At 43.6% G+C, this 23506-nt stretch overlaps 1 protein-coding gene across 2 annotated transcripts; it reads right to left on the reverse strand.

Moving 5' to 3' along the window:
• Positions 1-994: 994 nt before the first annotated feature.
• CWC15 (CWC15 spliceosome associated protein) lies at positions 995-19454 on the reverse strand. Of its 2 annotated transcripts, none has more exons than XM_086481732.1 (7): positions 19373-19454; positions 17017-17152; positions 14801-14913; positions 13774-13862; positions 12312-12422; positions 2660-2778; positions 995-1945 (listed from the first exon to the last, which is right to left on the reverse strand). In XM_086481732.1, the coding sequence occupies exons 2-7, from the start codon at positions 17145-17147 to the stop codon at positions 1816-1818; spliced, it is 693 nt and encodes a 230-aa protein (XP_086337858.1). In that variant the 5' UTR covers positions 17148-17152; positions 19373-19454; the 3' UTR covers positions 995-1815. The 2 variants fall into 2 exon arrangements, with proteins under 2 accessions (XP_086337858.1, XP_086337857.1); XM_086481731.1 differs by having other exon boundaries at positions 17017-17155.
• Between the last annotated feature and the right edge of the window lie 4052 nt (positions 19455-23506).

Raw genomic sequence — 23506 nt, forward strand, 5'->3', positions numbered from 1 at the left:
AACGTTACTGCACGCACACAAACGATGGCTTATGCACTTGTGATCTCCACCAAGGCGCTGAACCGGCCTTCCAACCCTGTCCCCCCCCCCTCCAACAAAACCATACGCTCACTTGCTCACTTTGGCACAGTGATCATATGTGGTAATACTGCGAGACCAATGTATTTTTATTGTTGCCATGACAACTATGCCGTTAGGCCAGACCTAAAGCAGCAGCTGGCTTCTCCGCTGCCAGACCCTAAGTGCAGCTCTTACCTTTCTCCCCCCTCCTAAACACGTTGCCTACATACCAAGATTTTAGCAGCTCTAAATCAAAAAGAGAGAATGACAAACTACACCCGTTCTTCTGCTTCCCAAGAATCATTACTATTGTAAGGCAGGCAGCTCGAGTAACACAAACACACAGCCCTCCAGGAGCTGTAGGGGCTCACATGATCTTAGGCATGCTGAAAACCTTGCTTCCAAGTAAATACGGATATTAGTTGCTGGCATTAGCACACTATGCACAGCTTAATGAAAGGATGGAAAATACAGCTAAAGCTTTTACAGGATACCAGTCGTGCCCAACAAAAATCTAAAACATTGTGCTCTATATTTACTCTCTTAAAAAGGAAATCAGATATATTTTCAAATTAAGAGCTCGAAAATAACAGTCTTACTATCAGACAGTGTCTGTAAGAGTGAACTAGACGGAGCTTAACGTTGGGAAGGAAAAGGGCAACAATTTTACAAAAACACATCTGAGCTCTGCTACTGCAGCCTTCTAGACAGAGAGGTAACTACGACATTTTGCAAATGTTAGGCTCACATCCAGTGCATCACTTGGCCAAGATTTCAAATGCAACCAAGATGACAGAAGATGGGGTGGGGGTGGGTGGGAAATTCCTTCACAACTGAGGGTTGGGTTTTTTTTTTTTTCAGTCATTCACATTTTATACAGTCCTAGTAAGTGTTAAAATGGACATTTGAGAAGTAAACAAAGTGCACTACGGTATGTTGAAGAGATCACTCGTTTAATAAAAAACACTCACTTGCAAGTTTCTGACAACACTATTACTACTGAACTACACACACGCAGACTCACAGCCTCGTGCTGGTGGCTGAGGGACCAAGCACTGCAAGGGTTTATTATGGAGGGAAAAAAACCCCACGGTTCCACAGAGCATTTCCCTCTCAACACCCCCCCAAGCATTACATGGTGTTGCTCCAGAAGTGCTGAGCCAAGCCAGCCCAGAAAGCAGGGCTGCCAAGAACTTGGAGCTACCCCACCAAACCACAACTTGGTTCACAGTAAGAAGAATTGAAAAAGGAAGATTATTAACCAAGTTTCTAACTAGCTATTAAGAGGAAGTCCAGTTTGCTACAGAAAGTACAGCTCTTTTCAGTTCACACTGCTTATCATACTCAGCTATTCCCCACCTTTGATAATACTGACATTTACGTAAGTTACACAAGTTACAAACCACCATCACTACAAATACAGGTTGTTCTGGAAAGCAATTTAAACAATTAGAAGTATTTGTTCCAAACCAGCTTCTCTCCTCCGTCATGTACAAGGCGGCCAGTAAAAGTAAATGCACGTGAGCAGAAAAACACGCATGAAACACAAACCGATTTAATTAAAACTGAAAAGGGAAACATATTGTAGGAGCAGAAATTCCAGATACATAGCAATGACTAATTAGGAAGCTGTTGGTGATCTTGGAAAAGCATTTGGGAATTCATGACCAAGTATTCAGCCTTGAATTCTGAGGGAGAGGGAGGGAATAACCATGACCTTCCAAGTCCTCCAGCACCACCGCACATAAAACTGTACTACTTGATGTATTTTTCCATGAATTTTTTGTGAAATTCTGATCGCAGAGTATCATTCACGAATCTTTTGTCCTTTTTTGTTTCGTCTATCCCCTTGGCACAATTCTTGAAGACAACATCATCGTCCCACCTGAAAACAAAAGTTTTTAACTTCAGTAAGCTCGTATGAGAATTAGGTGCAACTTACAAAAACATATAAACAAAGTTTGGCCCTCCTATTTAAACGTACTACGAACAACTAGTCATTAGGATTAGACTTCCACCTTTAAGAAGGAGAGATCTACTTTTCTAATCCAAACCGTCTCCTATGGGCTCCCGAGTTAGAAGCGAGAAGAGCATCGGTAGATCAAACGTTATTGTACCTTTACAGAAAATAATGACCATTTGAACAGAGCAGAAAAAAACCTTGAATCTAATGGCCCTAATTTTGATAAACACAACAGAATACAAGAATGGTATTCAGAAAAAGGCTGTTCTTTATTAACTCTAGTTACACTAAAAAAAAACACAACAAAGAAACAAAAACCCCCAAACCAGATAGTTTTTAAAGGGGAGCATAACGTCAAATTTCCTGAGGAACTCTGTTCATAACGAAACAAAAACTAACGGGACCACTGTCAGACAAACACAATTCTCAGTCTCTTTTTCTCTCTTTTTTAAACACAAAGAGCAGGATGAGTTCTTCAGAGAAGTGCACCAGACAATCAGTACCCCATCAGTATCCCCATCCTACATTACTCTGCTTGTGACAAGAGCCAAGGAAGGAAGTAAAAACCGAGGCCCTGATGACATTTCCAGACAGAGTCAGGAGAGGACGGGTATCGCAGCACAGGCTGCCCAGTACCTCCTTTTCACTTTGAAGTTCGCCTGAGGCTGTGCGGGGCCGGTAAGGTTCAGCAGCGGGTTACCGCTCAGAATGTTCTCCATCCGAATTCTTTCCTCTTCAGCCTTTTGCTCTTGTTCCTGAGAACCAGAAAGTGATACATTATTTTCTGGGCCATTTTTCTCACCTAGTTGGTAGAGACAAACATTATTTAGCTGTGAACACCCGCATAGATAGAGCTTTAATTCCTAGCTCAGGCTTTTCGGAGCATTTGACACTTGCATATGAGCAGAATAAGGACAGAAGCAGAGACACTCTAAAGAGCTTAATGTTGCTAATAAACTGTCAATCTAGCAACACTCATATCTGCTCTACTTACATCAATTATTCAGTTAAATTCTAGCTTTACCATTTACATATTTATTATATTAAAAACTGTATACAGATTAAAAGATTTTCTTCACCCTCACGAGTAAAGAGAATACATTATACAATATTCATTAGGTGGAAGAAACCTTAAAGCACGTTGAGACTTCTCTATCATCTTCAGCAATTTGCTTGGGTTTTACAACTACAACTTCCCTAGGGACCAATTAAAAAAAACCCTGAGCAGTGGATGTCATAAGACTATTTAAGACTTCCAATATTAAGGATCAGAAAAATTTTCTCCCTGTACTAGCAAACACATGTAACTCAAGCCTAAGTGAAGCACTGCACTAGTAGGCTTCACTGCCCATGCTTCCAAGCTGTTTTAATATATTTAGTGACTCAAACATTCACAGACTTCAAAACGAATACTTAATACTCATTTTACACCAACATATTTACCCACAACCTTCCAAACGTATTACAAGGATTGCTCTTTGATCAAAGTACCAGAAGGGAAAAAAAAAATTTTCTCTAATTTGGATTACTAACTAGGTCTCCCCCTCCCTGTATGCTGAAGGGTGGTCTGAAGACACTCTAGTTAAAAAATGCACTCAAGTCTCATCAGTGCTGCAGGAGACTCAAGCCCTGGCTTTTAAGAGTGGTATAAACTAAAGACAGAGGCATCATGAGGTTTGGGGTTTTTTCCAAACTGCAGAAAATTCGTGGCTGAGGGCTGCTATCGGACCCCAGGAGAGGAAATGTTTTTCTTGATGACAGCGTTTGCAAGCTTTAAGTGCTAAACTTGAACGCTGATACTAGCCAGAGTTCTCTCGCTTCAAACATTTAATCAATACTAAGTGACATATTACTAAAACTATCTACAATTTATAATGTTTTTCAATTGGACTGATCAGGTATGTGGAATATTCCTATAAAACACTCCAACCCTCTTAAGAGCAATACCAACGTAACATTCATAGCAATACCAGATGATGCAGGATCACTAGTAAAGGTTTTACCTTTCAAAATCTACCCCAGTTTTAGTTATGAAAGAGACACCTACCATTACACTGCTTCTCACAAATAAGATTTAGAAGCAGCTGCAATTAGTTTCCATTGGGATGGGAAAAGCTCCCCAAGAGGGCATACTGCTTAAAAGCACGGCACAGCTTCAGGACAAGCCCTGTTATTAAAACATGTGTGTAGGCAAAGCTTGCCCTTGCTGCTGTATCCATGGAGCTTTAACACAAACTGCAGAGTTAAAAGTTATTAACACAAGTAAACTAAAGTTTTTCATTCTCAAACATAGCTCTAAATCCAACATTTGCATTCCAACTTCAGTTGTTATTATCTCCCCAGTAAATAAGGAAACAGAGAGCAAAAATAGTTGATATGGAACAGCAATTTCCCCCCATATTAGAAACACAAATTCAAATTACACATCTCTTTCCTCTGTGGATTACAGACAAGAAATGTACGGAGCTTCTTCTGCACAGCATGCTAAGCTTTAATTTACCATCTTCCTTCCCCGTAACACGGAGGAGCCAACCGCAGTGAAACCTGACTCACTGCAGTCTGTGCCATGTGTTCATTCCCACCAGAGGCCAAGCAGCCCTCAGACAACCACACAGCCAAATCTAGGATACTGGTACGAGTGAAAAAAATCAGTATTGGTGCTGAGGTACCTCCTGAGGAGTGATCAGTTTCTGTTTAAGACCATTGAGCAAATGTACAACAGGATGCAAGCATGTGAAGCGTTCTCTGTGTTGTCCAAAATGATGTGGGCTCTGCATCATTAAATTTAATCTCCGACGCCCCATTAAAAGTGAGACTTTGAAGAAAATAAGAGGTCTGCGACAAATGTTAAAAGCAAATAAGAACGGTGCAAAGCAGAAATCCACACCGGACTATACTCAAGGGGAGGCAGCACTCATAAGAGCGTTGTAAGAAACCAGTAACTCCCCTGTTGAAAAATGCTTCTGTAGGGAGAACTTCTTCCAAGTCCCCCCCACGCAAACGGACGCAGCAGTTTTGCCTTCCAGAGCTGGACTCCAGGGGAACTCTGCTGCAGGTGGCACCAGAGCATGGCACAGTCTCGCCCTCAAACTTCTCAGCTATGAACCATGGCCGTGACCCGAAGTGACTGAACCTGCGCACCGCGCACCCCCTCGCCTGGAGCACACACAACTGTCTCACGCTGGTTTTTTATGACGCATGACAGTGCATCCACACACCATTGACTATACAGAACTACACCGCACTCCACATACAATGTTTCTTCAATGGTCAAAAGTCCACTGGAGTCAGTCAGCATCTTTTGGGGGGAAGTACACTTCTTCTTCCCTCCCTTCCCCCCTTTTAGATTTAATCTCAACCGTTCCTACAAAGCTGATGGTTCCAGCATCCTCTACCGTGCATGAACAGGAAAGGAGTGAAAAGCACTCAGACAGTTATTTGAATTGTGAACAGTCAGAATCACTAGAGGAAAATAAAGCCAGTATTAAGAATCATTAAAAAAAAAAAATGTGTACAGTGTTCCAGTGTTCTTATACACAGATGCACGTTTAATTTTTCTATAATAAGACTTTTAAAAGACGTGTTAGGCACCACCGAACTTCTATCAGCTTTACATAACCCACTTAATAACCTTCAGCCTCAATTAGCCTGACATAGTTCGCCTTCTGATAATGAAAAAAGCATCATCAGACTGAAGGGATAAAATGTGCATGTGTGGGCAGGAGGGGGAATAAAATAAAAACTGAAATAACACTTCTAAGAAGCGTTACCCTATAAGCAGTAGCGTAAGACTAAGAGCAGGATTTAGGTCCAGATTAAGGCAGCTACATCTGGACATCCGCTTGTAGGCACCTGAGCTCACACCTTAGCAGAGATCTAGAGAATTCTGCTCATGCCAAACTACACACACAGGAGAGCAGCCAGGCTCCAGGCTCTACTGCCTGCATCTCCACAGAAGCTGGGATACATAACTTGTACATTGAGCCCAACAACTTGGTAGTTCAAGTTCAACTGAATTCTGTCTATAACTTCTAATTGCTAGCAAAAAACTACATTGACTCAAGTCAACTACAAATCCAGAGGAGTGGAGGGTAGCAAAAACTGCACTATAATTAAAAGAAGTAGCAGGGGCAATCTTGGGAATTTCAAATTATTACATTTTACTTTTGCACCTATTAAATTATTAAAACCAATTATGAACATAATGCTGACAGAAGTTGTCAAACGTTGTTTTATAGCGACAACAGTTACGGAAAACAACCATGAATCTCATTTTCAAACATGGATTTTCCATCTTCACAGTCAAGAGACGCTGCAGAGCCCCTGGGTACTTTGTGTGACCCTTCGCTGCTTCTCAGCTCTGTTCACAAACAGAACCCTGCTTTCTTTTAGACCCACAGAGGCAGAACAACGAGAAGTAGCAAGAAACTGCGTAAGCTTATCTTTCCCATTAAAGATCAACAGACGAGAGTCCGAAAGCAAACAGGGACCAGATATAGTGAGCGAGGCATCACCAGTTTTAGCCACTTCACAAAGACCCAGCTCACATGGCAATTTGTTTATGGAGTTCAGTTGTTCAAAACTGTTCTGGGTTCGATGACATTTCAACAGATTTGCTACAAATTTTAGGAAGCTAATTCCGAAAATTAGTCTTGAAGATTTTTGGTATTATTTAGCTTCACTAAAACCCCCCAAAGAAGGTATTCAAGTTTTTTTTAAAAAAAAGCTAATTTACTAAGTTTTGTATCGTAGAGACATGACATGGAGGAAATACTAGGTATACCACACAGTGGTGTGAAGTTGACATTTACACTTTAGCTAAGTTATACATTTTGGCCAGACCTGCAGAATCGCTCACCTCCAGCCAAAAGAGGTTTTCCTTATATTTCAGAATTTTCCACATCAATCTTCTACTGTCCACTCTTCCGCTGAAAGCTGGGACACTCCAGGCGATGGAGCATGGATTGCATCAAATCAAACAGACCAGACATAACCTTCAGAGCTGTCTGAGCTTCACACCTCTGAGGCACGATCAAGCACAGCTGTTCACAAAATGAGCGGCCCCAGTTGCTCCAAAGCCTACATTGTTCTTTTGTGTGGTGGAACAAAGGCTTATTAAGCTAAAACACCACGGATACAGCAAACCCACAACAGAAGAAAGGCCTAGGGGGGAAAACAATACATCTGTATTCACTCCACCCTTTCTAAAATAACGCCTATTTGCACAACTCCTCCTAAGCCACTCGAGTAAAAACCCACGCTACAGACGATTCCAACGCCACAAGGCAGCAGCGCTGCGCTTTTCAGTGGCAGCGAGCTGCACCAACCATCTGCAGAGATGAATCAGACATCAACCATGTTGTAACCACCACGTCAGAGGCAACAGAACAGGAATGTGACGGCGTGGGGACTAAGACCGGACTGGCAGAGGGAGTCCCATACCCCGAGGGAGCAGATGGCGACGCTGCTACGTGAACTGGATCTCACAGCAGGCCCTCACTCTACAACCGAGCTCACCATGTGGCATCACAGCTGGGGGAAAAAAAAGAAGGCTGACAAAACTATACAACCTTAACTAAACAATTACTCCTTATCTTGCTGTAAGAATAACAGTCCCCTGGCATATTTGTTTCTGACCGCAAAGGAAAGAAAAACATTATTGTTACCATGGTTATTTTTTTTTTTTTTAAGTATAGTTTCTGCCCTTGGCACAAAGCAAGATTACTTTCACAGAAAGTGCTGAAATTCTTGAAATGACTCCATTGTATTAAAGTAAATTATCCTACTCACTTTTTATAGATGTTGAGTAGCTGAAAGAAAACCTGAAATACCCATGTTTCATTGAAGGCCAAAAAAAAAATAATTAAAAAAATAAAATCACATAACCTTATTTAAATGCTAATTTTTGAATGACAAACTATGACTGCCTTTAGCAGCAGGGAAAGAAACTTAATAATGCAGAGATCCACCACAGTTATTTGATCCTATGCAAATTACTAACTCTATGCAATACAGCGATTCTAATAACTGACTGAAACTTCAAAAAAATAAGAGCACAGACTAATCACAACCGCAGTGTCTACACACAGATTTGCTGTCATTTTGCCCTCAAGGGAGGAGACATTATGGTTAGTTGCCGGCAAGGGTAAGTATTGCTAGCATGTCTCAAACTTTTAATGAAGGAACATACTCTGCCATCTGCTTTTGCCTCTTTCCTGAAATTCCTTCTTAATAACTGATTTGATATTCTAGTTTTAGTCAGACCCTTAACATTTAAGTGAAAAGGTTAATATCTATCAAGATTCATCTCCTAATGTTTTAGAAACATTTCTAACGTTTTATTTGAAAGTCCATGACATGGCTAAAACACAGGACAGAGCTAAGATCTATTTAGACCACTGGTAAAGTAATACATTCAGTTATAGAGAAACACTTGGTGAAATAAAACCGTTAAGAAAAACAAACCAAAAACTTTAAATCTGCTCTCAGAGAAGCACAGAACGACGGGATGTTAAAACAGCTTTGCTGGAACTGCACATGTTCGTTCAGCTGCTCACTGGTTTGAGGTTTGTTTTTAATTATTTCAATTTACCTTTTAAGGAAGTGCTTGCAAATTGAAAACCAAGAGGACTGTAATGCTGAATTTGGAATATTGAAATGTTTCCATGAAACCTATCTGTGGATAGTTCACATGGACAGCAGACCTAGTGTTTGTACAGTTTAAGACAGACGTAGAATTATTCCACAGAAATAGCTTTCAAAACTAAAATTTCCTGATCAGCTTAGTGTCTACTAGATACAACTCAAGAGATTAAAACTGTGGAGGGTGTGAGAAAAGTCAGGAGGACTCCCATGCTCAATCAGTTTTTAAAAACATTCATACTATTTATTTAATGTTTCTACAGAATTCAAGGGAATTTAAGCATTTTGAGAAGTTAACAAGCTTTGACAGGAACCGCTTATTTGATTGACAAACTATTTGCTTCACAGACTACAGGGAAATATCAGTGTGAAGGAAGTTAGAACCTCTTAATACTAATATTTGTCATAGAGTTAGAGAATTTCTGTGGAAATTGGTATTACCACATAAGGGAAGTTAACAGAGAGCATGATGAGTCGAAAAAAAAAGCAGATTATCTTTTTTTTTTTTTTATTTAACTGCTGTCTCACCAGAGATGGGTTTCAAAAGAAGCAGTCCTCCTTTCATGGCAACTTAAATACTGGACAGCAAAGTGATGACTGAGAACAGTTAACAAAAATACAGTTTCCTTTATTTAAAGTCTCAGAAATAATTGGACTAGCATTTTAATAACTCAAAATAACTAAAGTATCAGGAAAAATATTACATATGGCACAAATCCGGGATATATTACTGTATGTTACCCACTTCATCTTGCTAAGACCCTGGCACGTTCCAAGAAGATGCAGAGACACGTTAACCTGTCTGCATAACAACAAAGAGATTTGAGAACGATGCGTGGAAGAGCCAACAGGCATCCACTCTGCTGTTCCCTTTGCCTTGCCCCTGGTTTACCCACGCTGCCTCCCAGGGGCAGCAGCGTTTCAGCAGACAAGCCCTCCCTGCACGTGCATTAGGACTAACAGCGACCTGACAATTCAGACATTCCATGAGATGTTACCCTGAAGTCAGCTGGATGACTAACACCAGTTTATTTACAAAATCAGGTTTAAATTACCGTTTGCCATACATAATAATATGAAATCCCACATATCTGAAGGGAAAAGGGATTTATATAAAATGGCTATAAAATGCTTTGTCAGTAACACCTTATTTCAAAGCCATGGAAAACAAGGCATAATCTAAACAGACTGCACCCCTAAAGCCAATATAAGGATCTCTTTCCTAAGGAGATCCTCACCCCTAAAGGCTCCTTCCAAGGCTACGCCCCACCTTGGTTTTTACTTTTTCCCTCAACATAGTCTTAGTTTCCTTAGTTTACTAATTTTTAGGAAGAAACAAACGTATTCATTTCAGACAAGCGTGCACGTATTCAGTATGCACGTAGTATTGGACATTACAGACCCTGCTTCTGGGGGAAGGAGAACATCCATGAAGGTAAAAAATAATACCAGTTAAGAGACAGCAAAACAAGTGCTACACTACATACTTCACAGCTTTTAGCACCCTCTAGTGACAAAATAAGAATTTCAGAGACAGTAATATTCCCACCTTCTACACACGAACAGAGAAGCATGCACCTGGTTCTCTGTGCTGCAATTTACTACCACTATTTTCCTCATGCAAGTTTTCTACACAGAAACGTGACGAGTCATGCTGTTTAACCTAGATGTATAATTTCAACCATCAGGCAAAATGAAAAATCCACACGGATCTAAGCTTTCATTTTAAGCACTACCCAAGCACAGCTGAAGCAGAACTCTTTCCTACACACTGCTATCCTTGTAGTTTAGCACGTTTCACAGAGGAATACATGGGACAATTGTTGCCAGTGTTTTTAAGTAATTTTCACCATGTTATTACTGCAGAACACAATTTCACTGCTGCGTGATGTGCTTCAAATGCCTAAATAAAGAGAAGAGAGACACTTTCAGGCACACTTTAATGCAGAAGACCACTCACAGGCCAGATGGACAATCAAGTATCAACAGCCTTCCGCAGCAAAACTTCTGCACTGAGGCAGCACGGTACAGCTGTTAGCCTTCCAAAGTACATCACTCCAAAATCGCAGACCTCACTGGTTTTACAGGCCTTGTTGATTCTAAAGGTAAATTTCTCTATCGTTAGCCAAGAGGAGGGAAGCACTACATTGCTGCCTACAGCAGTTAAAACATCATTCTCTCTCTCCTGGCTGTCCCTGGTGTCTGCTAGATGCTGTGCCCTGTTCACTGCCAGTTGACTCCACTGGAGAGCACTCATGAAAAACACTAAACTATAAGCGTGTGTGTTAAGCTACAGGAAACGTTACGAGTAGTTCAGAGGAATCAAAACATTAAGTTGTCACAGCAGCCTTCGCTTAGCCTCCTGATCAGTATGTGGGTTTTTTTTTTTTATCACGTTCTAAAAAACATCTCAGATGACTTTATACAGGTGGCTTGTTTTTTGCGGGGGTTTAGTTGGGTTTTTTGTTTGTTTGCTTTGAGTTTTTGGGTTTGGTTTGGTTTTTTTCAACTACTGGAGAATCTAACTTATAAAACCACACAAAACCACTCAAACTGAAACACGCAACATTGTTTGAAAGCCCTGAAACGATTCAAGCCCTACTCAAAAAAAGAAAGCACCTCCTAAAAGCAGAAGAGAGAATGCTGCACATATCCACCACTTCTGTTGCACCACCAGAGGCAAAGCACTTCAGTAGCGCAGATGAAATACACCGACTCTGAACTCTATTGCAATACAACGTTAGAGCCAGCACAGTTCATCCTCAGTGCTGAGCAGTTTGACAACGCAGCCCATTCCCAGAGACAGTCCCCAGAACTCCATTTATCAACGAGGGATTTCGCTAACGCACTCCATCTGAACTATCTCACTTACACAAGGAGGTGGGGGAGCCAATGGCACAGGATTTGATCCCGCTCACAGGAAAACAATCTCTAACTACAGCAACTTCCCTCCCCTTTCAAGGGCAGAACATGGTGTTTCTGTCTGTAGAGAGAAAGACCACAGGGAGGTATGAAGGCTACACGTGAGCTGACTTTCCAAGTGCTGACAAGACTGCCATATTATTATTCATTTTTGCAGGGACTTTTTTCAAATAAATTTGCCTGTGTATAATCACATGAAAATAGTTCTGGTCTTACAGCTGGTGCTTCTTGCCAAGGCAAGACAGCACCAATGCTGTGAAAGAGCAACTACTGTATAAAACTCGCAACCACTGTATAAAACTCGCAACCACAAGAAAAAGCATAAAAAGCACATATTTTTATTTCATAAATAAAAATAATATTTCTTGTTTCATAAGTTAGTTAACAAAGGAAATTACACTGGATAGTATGAAGCTCACTAATGCCACTATATAGTCTGGTACGATAGCTGTCTTGAGAACAACTTGCACATGAAAAGCAAGATTATCTTCGCTCACTGCCTCTACAAAGTGCTGGGAAAGTGGAGAAAATGTTTTAGTGAGTAAAATGTTCAGTATGTCTACTAAACAAAACAGTCTTGACGACAATTATGAGACAAGAGAGCAAATCGGTCATACTTGAGTTCTGAAGGGCACTTACTTTGTTTACCAGTTCTCACTCATCCCAAGTACTTAAGGCACACCAGTTTTAATCAACAGATGCTCTTTAATGGGTGAGATTTTACCTTTCGAGCCTGTTCCTCAGCTCGTTCTTTCTTGATTTTTTCCAGTTCAGCCAGAAGAGCTGCAGTGTCATCATCATCACTGTCTTCCAAGTCCTCATCTTCGTCATCTTCCTAATAGCAACAAATGGAAACAATGAGCAGCTCGTTCATTTAATTTAATAAAAACAGCCCTGGTCTGCCCAGCTAAGGCTGCAATTTGCTGCTGGCTGATTTCTGAAGGACTTGGGTGCTTGCAGCAGCAGCAAATACAATAGAAACGGTTTGTTTGCTCTTGTACAGTGGAGTCAAGACAAAAAGATGTTTGTGCTTTTTAGATGACTGCAATTAATTTTTTATAATTCAAACGCGATGTAGCTGACAGATTCTAGAGAATGGCTGTTCCCAATCACTCTCTAATCATTGTAACATTAAGTCATTATAATCATACAATCACAGAATGGTTTGGATTGGGAAGGACCGTAAAGGTCATCTACTTCCAATCCCCGTGCCATGGGCAGGGACACCTTCCACCAGACCAGGTTGCTCCAAGCCCCATCCAGCCTGGCCTTGAGCACTGCCAGGGAGGGGGCAGCCACAGCTTCTCTGGGCAACCTGTGCCAGTGCCTCACCACCCTCACAGTAAAGAATTTCTTCCTTATGTCCGATCTAAGTCAACCCTCTTTCAGTTTGAAACAGTTACCCATCATCCTATCATGACCCTCCTTGATCAAGAGTCCCTCCTCACCTTTCCTGCAGGCCTCCTTTGAGTACTGGAAGGCTGCAATAAGGTCTCCCCGAAGCCTTCTCTTCTCCAGGTTGAACAACCCCAACTCTCTCAGCCTGTCCTCACAGGGTAGGTGCTCCAGCCCCCTGAGCATCTTCGTGGCCCTCCCCTGGACCCACCTGAGCAGGTCCATGGCTTTCCTGCGCTGGGGCCCCAGAGCTGGATACTGCACTGCAGGTGAGGTCTCACCAGAGCAGAATGGAGGGGGAGAATCACCTCCCTTGACACATAGTAGTGTGCCCAAACACTCCATCCAACATTGTTGGGACCAAATATAACAGGATTTACAAAACCTGAGCTTATTGTCAAGCCTTAGACCTAACTCCCAGATGTCAGCATGAGGAGAAGAGCCAAGAGCAAGAACCCATTGCTCATGCAGACAGCTACAGTGTATCTCAACACTTCTACCTTTGGGGAATCCTAACTAACCCAGCAGCTGACTGTGTCTAAAAAGCCACCCATTCCCCGTACTTCTAAGTGGTATTTTCAGTTTCCCAGATTTTGTGCTTTTCAAGAACATCATGGACCAGAAACTTCTGAACCACTCTGGACTTCCACCACAGTAGAGTAACTGTAAAACGAAGATACATTGGAACCTGTCTTAAATCTTTAGCAGACCTAAAAGTACATATTCTATTAACAGCAAATCCTGAAGGCAGGACAATGAAAGGAAACGAGACAGAAAAAAAAGATACATACATCAGTAAGAGGATCATCTGCATCAAGATTTGCTGCAGGAATCTGATCTAGCCGAGGCTTCTTAGACACAGAAGATGATGTTGTGTGTTCTATGGCATAAGATTTAAAAAAAAAAAAAAAAAAGTGACTAAGTCACTTCATTTGACACCATCTAATGTCAGAAAGCAAAAATCTTCATAATTTGTCTTGCATTAGAGCAGGAGATACAAGCTTATGCTTAGTTTTTCCTCACTTCTCAGTCTTATGTCCATGAGAATTCCTGCCCTGTAGGTATCCTCAAAGGATGCAATAACATCCTCAAACTTACAATTTGGCCTCCAGAAGTTTCTTGAAGTCATTACTTCAAGAAGAAAGAACAGCAGAAGAAAAAGCTGTGGAGAAATGCCCTTACTCTATATATCCAATTGGAGGGTTCCCATTGAGGACCACCCCAAATCATTACTGTTGGCTAGTTTGCTCCAAACCACATCTGCTTTTGTTTGTGAGTTTCAAAGCCCCACAACACCTTTACATCTAAACCTAAAGTACCTAAATTCTGTCAAGCTTAATATTAAAACTGAGTATTTCTCAAAAAAACCTTTGGTTTACCTTTTAATGATCACTTCATTATATTTGAACAGAATCACATACTTCAAAAACGGATTTATTGTTACACTGGTGCTGTAACACTAGCAGATGAGTCATCCCCCTTCTCCTTCCTGTCTTGTTTGTCCAAGTACAAAAAAAAAAAGCCCTTTATTAGCTGTACATACTTGCTGCCAATTCACTACAAGCATACTGTACCAGCTGCCCTGCATGATGGTCCATGCTCTTCTACTGGCTGGCCTGGATTTGTGCTAGCATGAAGCCAGCAGGAAAGCCAGGGGACATTCCCTTGCAGGTCAACAGCTCTGAACTATCAGACCAATACCCTGAATGCTACTCTCATGACATGCCATCTGCAACCCACAAACTTCTTACAACGCCAAGTTTTGCGCAAGAGCAACACCGCACAAAGGTATTAATACTTTTGTTTCTTTGTGTTTACCTCTGGTTGGTCTGTCTCTGTTCTTTTCTCTTGCAGCAACCCGTTCCCGCTCCTCCAGCTCCCTTCGGAAGTCACGGTTACGCACCTCTTCAGGAGCATCCTGAGTGGTCTGTCTAAAAGGACATGAGCGGGGGGGGAAAGAAAAGCTGAAGTTGACGGTCTGCAGCTGGGAGCAATTTTTTCAAGGAGGCCAATAAATCCTGGGGTGAACAGGCAAGTACAGAGAATCAGAAGCAGGCACCACGTAGACATTTGCTCTTCACCAGCCCCCTTCTCTGCACGCATTACACACACGCAGACGCGCAGCGCCACACACACATGCTCCTCCCAGTGGCTCACGAATGAATTAAAAGACCCTACATAAATTCCTGCAAACCCAGGATGATTACATCTACCTTTTGTAGCTATGTCTACATCTTCTGTTCCCAGCAGTCCAAGCCCAGTGTCCTAGCAGACATCCACAAGCATTATGGTCAACAACCCTCAATGTTTTATCATCCAAAGTTGCTGCTGCAAACTGAGTCTCTAAGGCTTACAGGTAAGATCAAGACTAGAACATACTTTTCACGAACCTTTTCCTCTCCAATAGACATCCTCTCCAACAGATAATCTCCCATAACCATTTAAAAAAAAAAAAAAAAAAAAAAAAAAAAAAAAAGAGTTGGGAGAACAGGCAGAACACCAGCTTTAGTGAAATACATTGCAAATACACGGTGTTCCCTCTTTTATATAACACACATTGCCCAAAAGCAACAGACTATTTATATTTAAGTCATACTACATTCCACCTAAAATGTGCTGAATCTTCTGTGGAAATCTTGAAAAGAACTAATGAACAAAACCAAGCAGCAATTCCTTTCACCTTTCTGTGAACCCAGTGCTGGAAATAAGAGAGCCTGGAAGAAACCCAGACTTGAGCTATTACAAATACATTGTACACACAGCCTGTCTTTATGATGAAATATTTCATTTGCTTTTGTAATTAAAAACCTGAACCCTCATACAGGGTTTGGGGGGAGTTGCAGCTGTATCGTTCAAGCAAACATGAATGGGACTGAAACACTGAATTTTTCCTGCAGTGATGCAGTCCTGGCAATTTAACACAGACAACTTTGGGTTAGGTACTTGGGAGACACTCAAAGCCCCTCCACCTCTCTCTCACACCCACGGAGGGATTTGTTAAAACATACATCGCTTATTCCTGTACATATTTGTCCCCATGGACTTCTTTCAAAGCAACAGACTGATGTTCCAAATCCCACTTTTGTTTAAAGAAACAAACCACCAGCAATTTTTCCCATAACAACAAAATGCATTTGACAGCACTTCTTGTGCTGTTGATTTTGGTATTCTCCAAAACACCCCAACTCCCTTAGCCATGCATAGTCCTAAAAACCAAAGGGGCAGGAGGGAAGAGGTGAAAGTGTAAACATCTACACGAAAAAGTGCAAACATAAAACCTTGACAGTAATTTCAGTGACAAGAGTAACACTAGTTAGATAAAAAGAATATTTTTAGGCTGACACATTTAATTTAAATCCTAGCTATCTATATCACATTCACTCCAGAGTTCATTTAATCTTTCAAAATGACAACAAAGATTTATTATGCATTTCAAACAGAAGAAAATATTCCTAAGATCCTACTATCTTTCTCACCGATTAAAGCAATTTCCTCTCCCAGGACTTGCATGAACCAGCAGCAGTGTTTAACATCAGCCCTTCCAACACGTACTGCTGCCCAAGTGCTATTCCATGACTTCTCCACCTCCTCACAACGCCCTTCCCAAGCGGTCCTTTCCCAAACACATGATGTGGTTTGCCTGCTTTTAAGATATGCCCAACTTCACTCCTCTTACCCTGTCTTGCTCTGCAAGTGACAGTGCCCTCCGTGGCCCAGTCCCAATGACAACTTTCTTTCCACTCCACTGCTTGAAATACTCGGTCTCCAAAGTTCACCTCCTTCTGACGATTCACTTCCACCACCAGCAATAAATACCACTAAAACTAAACCCCTCCAGTGACTTGCAATACATTCCATCTCCTAGGTCTGCTCTTGAGGCTTCCACTTCCAGCCCACTCGTTCAGCACTGCCGCACAACCTCTGCTCAGGGTCGAGCACATCAACCTCTACTGTGAAAATTTCAGACTACTGCTCATAACCAAAAAATCACTACCCGTCTGTTTTGCCATAAGACCAAAACACCCAATACTAACCTGTATTTGATTTTAGTATGAGAAGGAAGGTCCCTGCTGGAATATTGTTTGGATAGCTGACTTAAGTCTCCTTCACCTTTTCCTCTTCCTCCTCTCGCAGGTTCAAACGTTGGCCTCGCTGCTGTCGTCATTTTAACTACTACGTAATCAAGGGATAAAAAACAGTCGTTACTACTACTTCCAGTGAAAGACATTCACCCAGGAGCTACTTTGTTCCTGGAATTGTAGAAGCGATGACAAGTCCCACTACAGAATACCAGCTATCACCTGGTCCATGATCCTCAAAATTTAAGGAGCTTTTTATTGACAGAAGCTATTCAAATTTTCAAAATACGTGCTTGAAAGATGATACACAGATTCTAACAAGAATATGAAGCTATGTTTGTAAAGTAAATAAACCAGCCAGAAGCTGTCTCCTATCCTTAAGGCAAGTGCTAGTCTTGTAACTAAACTCTCTCGCCTCCTGAAAAATGACAGCCAAAACTGACTGCCTACTGGGAACGACCCGTCCCCTTGCTTCCCAAACCCTACCTAGGTATCATCACCAGAAATGCTGGCTGATACAGACCACAGCACACCTAGGACAGTGTTGATAATTAAATACTGACGAAGGTGACGCAACTGGAACGCTCCAGCCCTCGTCATGGCCCTGTTCAGTTCTCCAGTACAGGCACAGCACTTCCATTAATGGGGCAGCACAGGCCTTTGGGACTGACCTGCGCAGAGCTCCAGCTGGCCAGCAAAACCTTCTGAAGGGCTGGGGCTAATGACTCCCCGGTAGCACAGGGCTGACAGCTTTACCCTTATGTAAGCAAAGTGCAATTAAAAAAGATCAGACAAATGCAGAAGTTTTCACCAGCTCTCCCCTAGAAACTGCAGGAACTCACACACTGCCAGCATGTCCCAAAAAATGAGCTAGCTGATGCCCAAATCACGACTATCAATTCTTCTGGGGCAAAGGAGTGAAATAGACTCTGACCAGCCTCAGCCACGCAGGCACCCTGTCAGCACGCACTGCCTTCAGCACTGCGGGACAGGAGCTGGAGACCCTGCAATCCCAAACCACTGTGCCAAGAGTTTAAGATGGTTAACCAATGCCAAAAACCCCTGCATGATCAACCAGCGCCATCTCAAATCTGAAACTATGCTCACTTCTGCTTCACCAAGACACGCACATCTGTTAATTACGCACTAAAGATATGTAAGACACAAGAGAGAGACATCTGCACAGGTAAAGGCACTGGTTCTACCAACCAGAAGGTTGGATGTTAAAGGATGACAAGAGAACATATTAAAGAACACTAAAAAGGAAAAAAATAACATGGTATTGCTTTGTATGCTTTTGTGATACACAAATAAAAGTTATTTATGCTCGCTTGCATTATTTGTTATTTTTTCACTTTTAATGACGTCACAAAACACATGACTTCAGCATCAAGATTATAAAATGACTTGTCACTCAAAGTAACATCACCAGTGGTTGACTGTGTTCTGTCACTGAACTACTCCTCAGAAAACAAAATTAACAGACAGAAACACCTTTAAAAAGAAGTGACCCAGTAACTAGCCTTGGCTCGTTAACCAAGGATTGCTGACGCTTTTTAGTGACACTGTGCAAGTCAGCTGGAGCTCAGCAAGACACTTCAGCTCCCTCTTGGCACAGACTCTGCCAGACCCATGATCCAAGAAAGCCACTTGCTCTCAGAGCCTATTTGTGCTAATTATATGTAATAGGAGGATTCAAGAATTCAGGTGAAGAACTAAATCCAGTGTGGCTGCACAGTTTCATGAAGCTTTAACAGACCCCCTGGAAACTGTCCCGGCTTCTCCTAAGTCGGTTTGTATTCGGTTTGGCCTTAAAGCGCCCAAACTCAACCCGAAACCACTCAGGGATGGTCACGCTGACCTCTTAGGTTTCTGAAATACAGCCCTGGAGAAGCTCTTCAGCGCTTACTAGCCACGTCGGGGCTCGGCCTGGAGCCGCACTGCCTCGGCCACGGAGCGCCGGCCCCGCCGAAGCCCAGACCGGCAGCCGAAGCGGGGCCGCAGCACCGCGCCGCTCCCGCCTCCGCCCAGCGGGCTCCCCCCGCCGCCCCTCCGCCGCCGGGCCCAGCCACCCTCCGCCGTTCTCCGCAGAAACGCCCCCCAGCTCGCCCCGGCTGCCCCGCACGGCTCCCTTCGTGCCCCGGCCGCAGCTCGTCCCCTCAGAGGGACCCGCCAACACCCCCTGCCCCAGGGCCGCCTTCTTCCCCCCCAGGCAGCCCACCGCAGCCCGGGCGGGCTGGCGGGCGGGCAATCCCTCACTCCCGGCCAGGCTCGCCTGCCCACCCGCCCGCCGCCTCCCCGGCTACTTCACCTCGACCTCCTCCCGCCCTGCGCAACCAGGCCTTACGCCACCACCATCATTCCGCCAAGCGCCCACAAGGCACCGCGCGCGAACCATAGACACACCACGGCGGAAGCCGGCGCCGAAGAAGGACTTACCATAGAGAGGGCTGCGGGACTGTCACGTGAGGGTGGGGAGCGCGGCCGCCATGATGGCTACAGAGGCGGAGGCGTTGCTGCCTGCGGCCGCCTCCCGCCTTCCTGCTCCTCGTCAGACCCGGGTCGGCCGAGCCCAGATCGGAACTTGGGGCGCCCGTTCTGCTGGCTCGGCGTTGCCCTGGAAGAGGGCCTTGCACTGAGGTGGTACCAGGCCGCGGCCCTGCGCTGGCCCTACCCGGGCAGGGCCTCCCCTCGGCAGGCCGCAGGGCTCCCGCCGGTGCGGTGGAGGCGGGACAGGCCCTGGGGGAAGGCCAGGGGACGGTTACATGGAGGGTGAGGGCCTGGGGGCATACTGCGTCCGTAACTGTAATCTACTGGTGTGAGGCACTGTCAGGTCTTCTCTTACAAATTAGCTCATGAACAGACTTGCAAGTTGTGTATCTCAGAGGAGCCTGCCCAGAGGCTGCTTGCTTGGGGTAGGAGGCTTGGAAAAGGGTGGTGTATTAGTTATGTGAAACAGCACTTTATGGCCTCAAAGTGCTTGCCTTGGGTGTCAGTGTGAGGTGGGATGAGGGAATGGCCGTGGAAGAAGGAAGGGGTTAAGGAGATAGGGTTGCGATCCTTGTAGGGATGAAGGGGAAGGATAGAAAAAGTGGCAGAGGGAGGAAGAGGGAATATCTAGTCATTCCCTTTGTTCAGAGGTATGTATTAGCAACATCAGCCTGACTGTCAGTTGTGTCCCCTGCCCCACTTACAGAGAACTCCTTTACATGCTGTATATTCGTTGCTGTCTCTGTAAAGTAGCCAAAGCATGAATGAGCATCGCTCGGAGATTAAATTCCCCTTCTTAAAATGCAGCTCCTTTCTTGTGTTTTATGTTGCTTTTGGATACATCTTATTACCGAACTTCTGCAAATCCACATGAAGGCATGTGAAGTAGAAGGCTCTCTGATGTAGCTACAAATTACCCCGGAAACGTTCTCACCCAAGATGCAATTTAGAAGAGAGGCCACAAGAGGTCCCCAAAGATACTGCTGTCCAGAGAGCTACAGCAATTGCGTAGGTTACACACTGGGTCAGCGAGGCGTCAGAGAAAGCGCTTGGAAGAAGCTGGCTCTTGGTATACAGAGAAGCCAGATATTTTAAGCAGCTTGTCGTAAATGTTAAGCTTCCCTCGGAGGTCGGGTAAATAGTAACAATAATTACTGTGTAGTTTCTTAAGACCTACACCTGGCAGTAACCAAGTACCCACCATTGCATTTCCTTATCTGCAAGGCTCAGTCCGCACCCTGTGGAGCGGGTTTATGATTTCCTTCACTACAAGCAGTTTAGACTCAAGATCAAACCTCACAGGGGAGTCTGGCTTCCCAGCTGGGCAGTCGGGCATTCAGTATTGTTGGGCTAGAGATCACAGCAGCCTGAAATCAGTGCATCATCCTGTGATGGTGGGTGTTATTCATAAAGTATGTATCTGTGAACTTTAGACCAGGAGGAACTGTTAAGCTAATTTGACTGTCATGGTGCAGCAGAATGTGTTTTGCTCAGTAACCTGTCCTGAAGGCAGTGCCTGCTGTTCAGTTTTAATAGCCGTCTGGCAGAAGGTATCAAGTCTTGATTAAAGACCTCAAGAACTGAGACTTATCCTGCTATTGGGTTAGAGCAAGTGGCAAGCATTCCCTTCGGGGATTGCTTGAAGACGGGAGCTAAAAGACTATCACAGTCCCTGCTCTGAACAGATACAATGATTCTTCAAATAGTAAAGGAATGGCTTAGTGTCTTTGGCCTAAATTGTTCCCCACAACCCCAAGGTGCTTCCCTTCCCCCAACTCGTGTGTATCAATGTGAAGAACAAATAGCCACAGACGTGGTTTACAGCCGAGGGCTTGGTTTCCTTAGAACACTTGGGCACTAAAAAGGACATTGGTGGAGCAGAGGTGCCCAAGTCCAGACTCCTCAAAATCCCTACTTGGCTTTGTTGCAGAGGCACCTAACCTTCATAGATCTATGACATGTGGGTTTAAAGATCTCTAGACATCCAGAGTTTTGCCCAATCTTGAACTTGTTTGGACATAAGTTAGGTCTAAGAACTTTAGCATCACGCTCTCACTGGGGCCCTAATAGATATATGCCCCAGCTCAAGTGCTCAGAGAGCTTTCACCCAGTAATTATTCTCAGAGCATGTCCAGCACCCACAGATATCACTATCAGCCTCTCAGCCCCTCTGGGGCACATCTTATAGCCCTTTCCCAAGCAGTGCTGACCCTGCATGTGGAGAACCGCTGCCCCATCAGTCAGGCAGCTCTAGGCTGCTTTGGGATTTAGGGACGCTCTCCCTGTGTTTTTGAAGCTGGCTAGCTGAGCGTAAGGGAAGGAATCAAAGATTCATCAAGAAAGACAGCATGCATGTAGAAGGGAGCCCAGTTAAATTCAATGGTACAGATGCTCACCTGTAAGTGGGAATTCCTGGATTCCAGGATTATGCATTAAAATGTCATTGGATAATGTAAACAACCAGACAATGACAAAACCCCAGGTCTTCCCCCTGCACATGGCTGCTCTAATCACAACACAGCTCAAGGCCGAAGACTTCTTTCTTCCTGTGGCATGCTAAGCCTTGCATCTCTTTGCACACGGTAACTGGCACCAAGGATGCACCCTCAGTTATTCCTCTGCTGAGCAATTTGGCCGTGGCAGCCCTTCGAAGGGTATTGTGTGCTGCGTGGAAAACATGAAAAGCAGGAGAAATCACCACTTCCCTTCATCATTTCCTCCAGTGATTAATTATCCTCACAGTTTAAAACTGCACCTTATTTTTAATTTCAGTTGGCTTTATTCCCAACCACGGGTGCCTGTTGTGCCTTTCCCTGGTAATTTTAAAAGCCTGTTTGTTATACTTCGTAATCCAGTCTTGCAACTGCCTTTGGATAAAGGGAAGCAGACTGGGCTCTTCTAGTCTCTTGGAATTGTTTCCTTCCTCCCACCGATTCTTGGAGGGCTTTTTCTTGCTCTCTATCCAATTTATCAACATCAAAAATACAAGAACTCTTTCAGCATCAGTTCCACTAATGTGAACTAGAGACACTTCCCTCCCCCAGCTTTCTACATGGTTGTTTATTGATCTGAGGATCACACTGGCCTTTTTACCCACATGGCTACACTGGGTGCTTGAGTCCAGGTGTGTGTCCACGGTGACTTTTGAATCCTTCTCAGCGTTGGTGCTTTCTGGATTATAAAATTCCATGTAGTCTTTGAGCTCAGATGAATGAATTTGTTTGGCTGTATTACAGGCATCTGTCTTGAAAATAAATCCCTTGCTGGTGTCACTGGCATGGCCTCTTAGTTACCATCCCAAATTCTTTATGGTACCTGTACATATTCTCAGTGCAGTTTTATATTTGCATGTGGATCACACCAGGAGACCAGCGTTCTTTGGTTATCTCAGCTATATCTGCTCTAGGATGCACGTCTCTCCTAAGTGCTGGTCCTCCTCTGAGATTATTGCAAGATGCAAAAGACATTGTGTCCTGAAGGGAGCCCAAACGTTTATAAAAGCCTTGTGCATGTTTGGAGCCTTGTTAATGTTTTCCTCATCTACTTCTCGGCCTGTAGCATTATGAAGATTGCTTGCATTCCTAATGGACTTTAAAAACTCCCTCTTAGCCTTGCCAGTGCCGGGATTTTTCTCCATTTCCTGTGTCATTTTTCTGTTCTTTAAATGTTCTGATGTATACTCACTGCTGTCTGTTTCCCCTTTCTTCCGTCTGTAACATTACTCTTAATTGTTTTTCACTGCATGTTTCTGCATCCAGATGAGAATTTAGTTGAGGCAATTTTCTTTCCTGAATGTTTGGGTCTCCCGCTGTAGGCTCTGGGACTATCTTCTGCCCAGCCTTAAAGTAAAGCATCAGGGTGTGCAATCTCCTCTTTCAAAGCAGCACGGTACCGTGAACATGAGCTTTTTTCCCAGGCAGGGCAGAGGTTCAGTGCCAGAATGGAAATCTCCCAG

This window comes from Leptosomus discolor, chromosome 1 (genome assembly GCF_034619465.1).
Source record: "Leptosomus discolor isolate bLepDis1 chromosome 1, bLepDis1.hap2, whole genome shotgun sequence".
Taxonomy (NCBI): domain Eukaryota; kingdom Metazoa; phylum Chordata; class Aves; order Leptosomiformes; family Leptosomidae; genus Leptosomus; species Leptosomus discolor.

Excerpts from the sequence above, each read along its gene's own strand:
- CWC15 (XM_086481732.1), bottom strand. The coding sequence starts at position 17,147 with ATGACGACAGCAGCGAGGCCAACGTTTGAACCTGCGAGAGGAGGAAGA. Across the intron at positions 13,863-14,800 it reads CAGAGACAGACCAACCAGAG|AACACACAACATCATCTTCT; the intron begins GTAAACACAAAG and ends CTTATGCCATAG. Across the intron at positions 2,779-12,311 it reads CTGAGGAACAGGCTCGAAAG|GAACAAGAGCAAAAGGCTGA; the intron begins GTAAAATCTCAC and ends TCTGGTTCTCAG.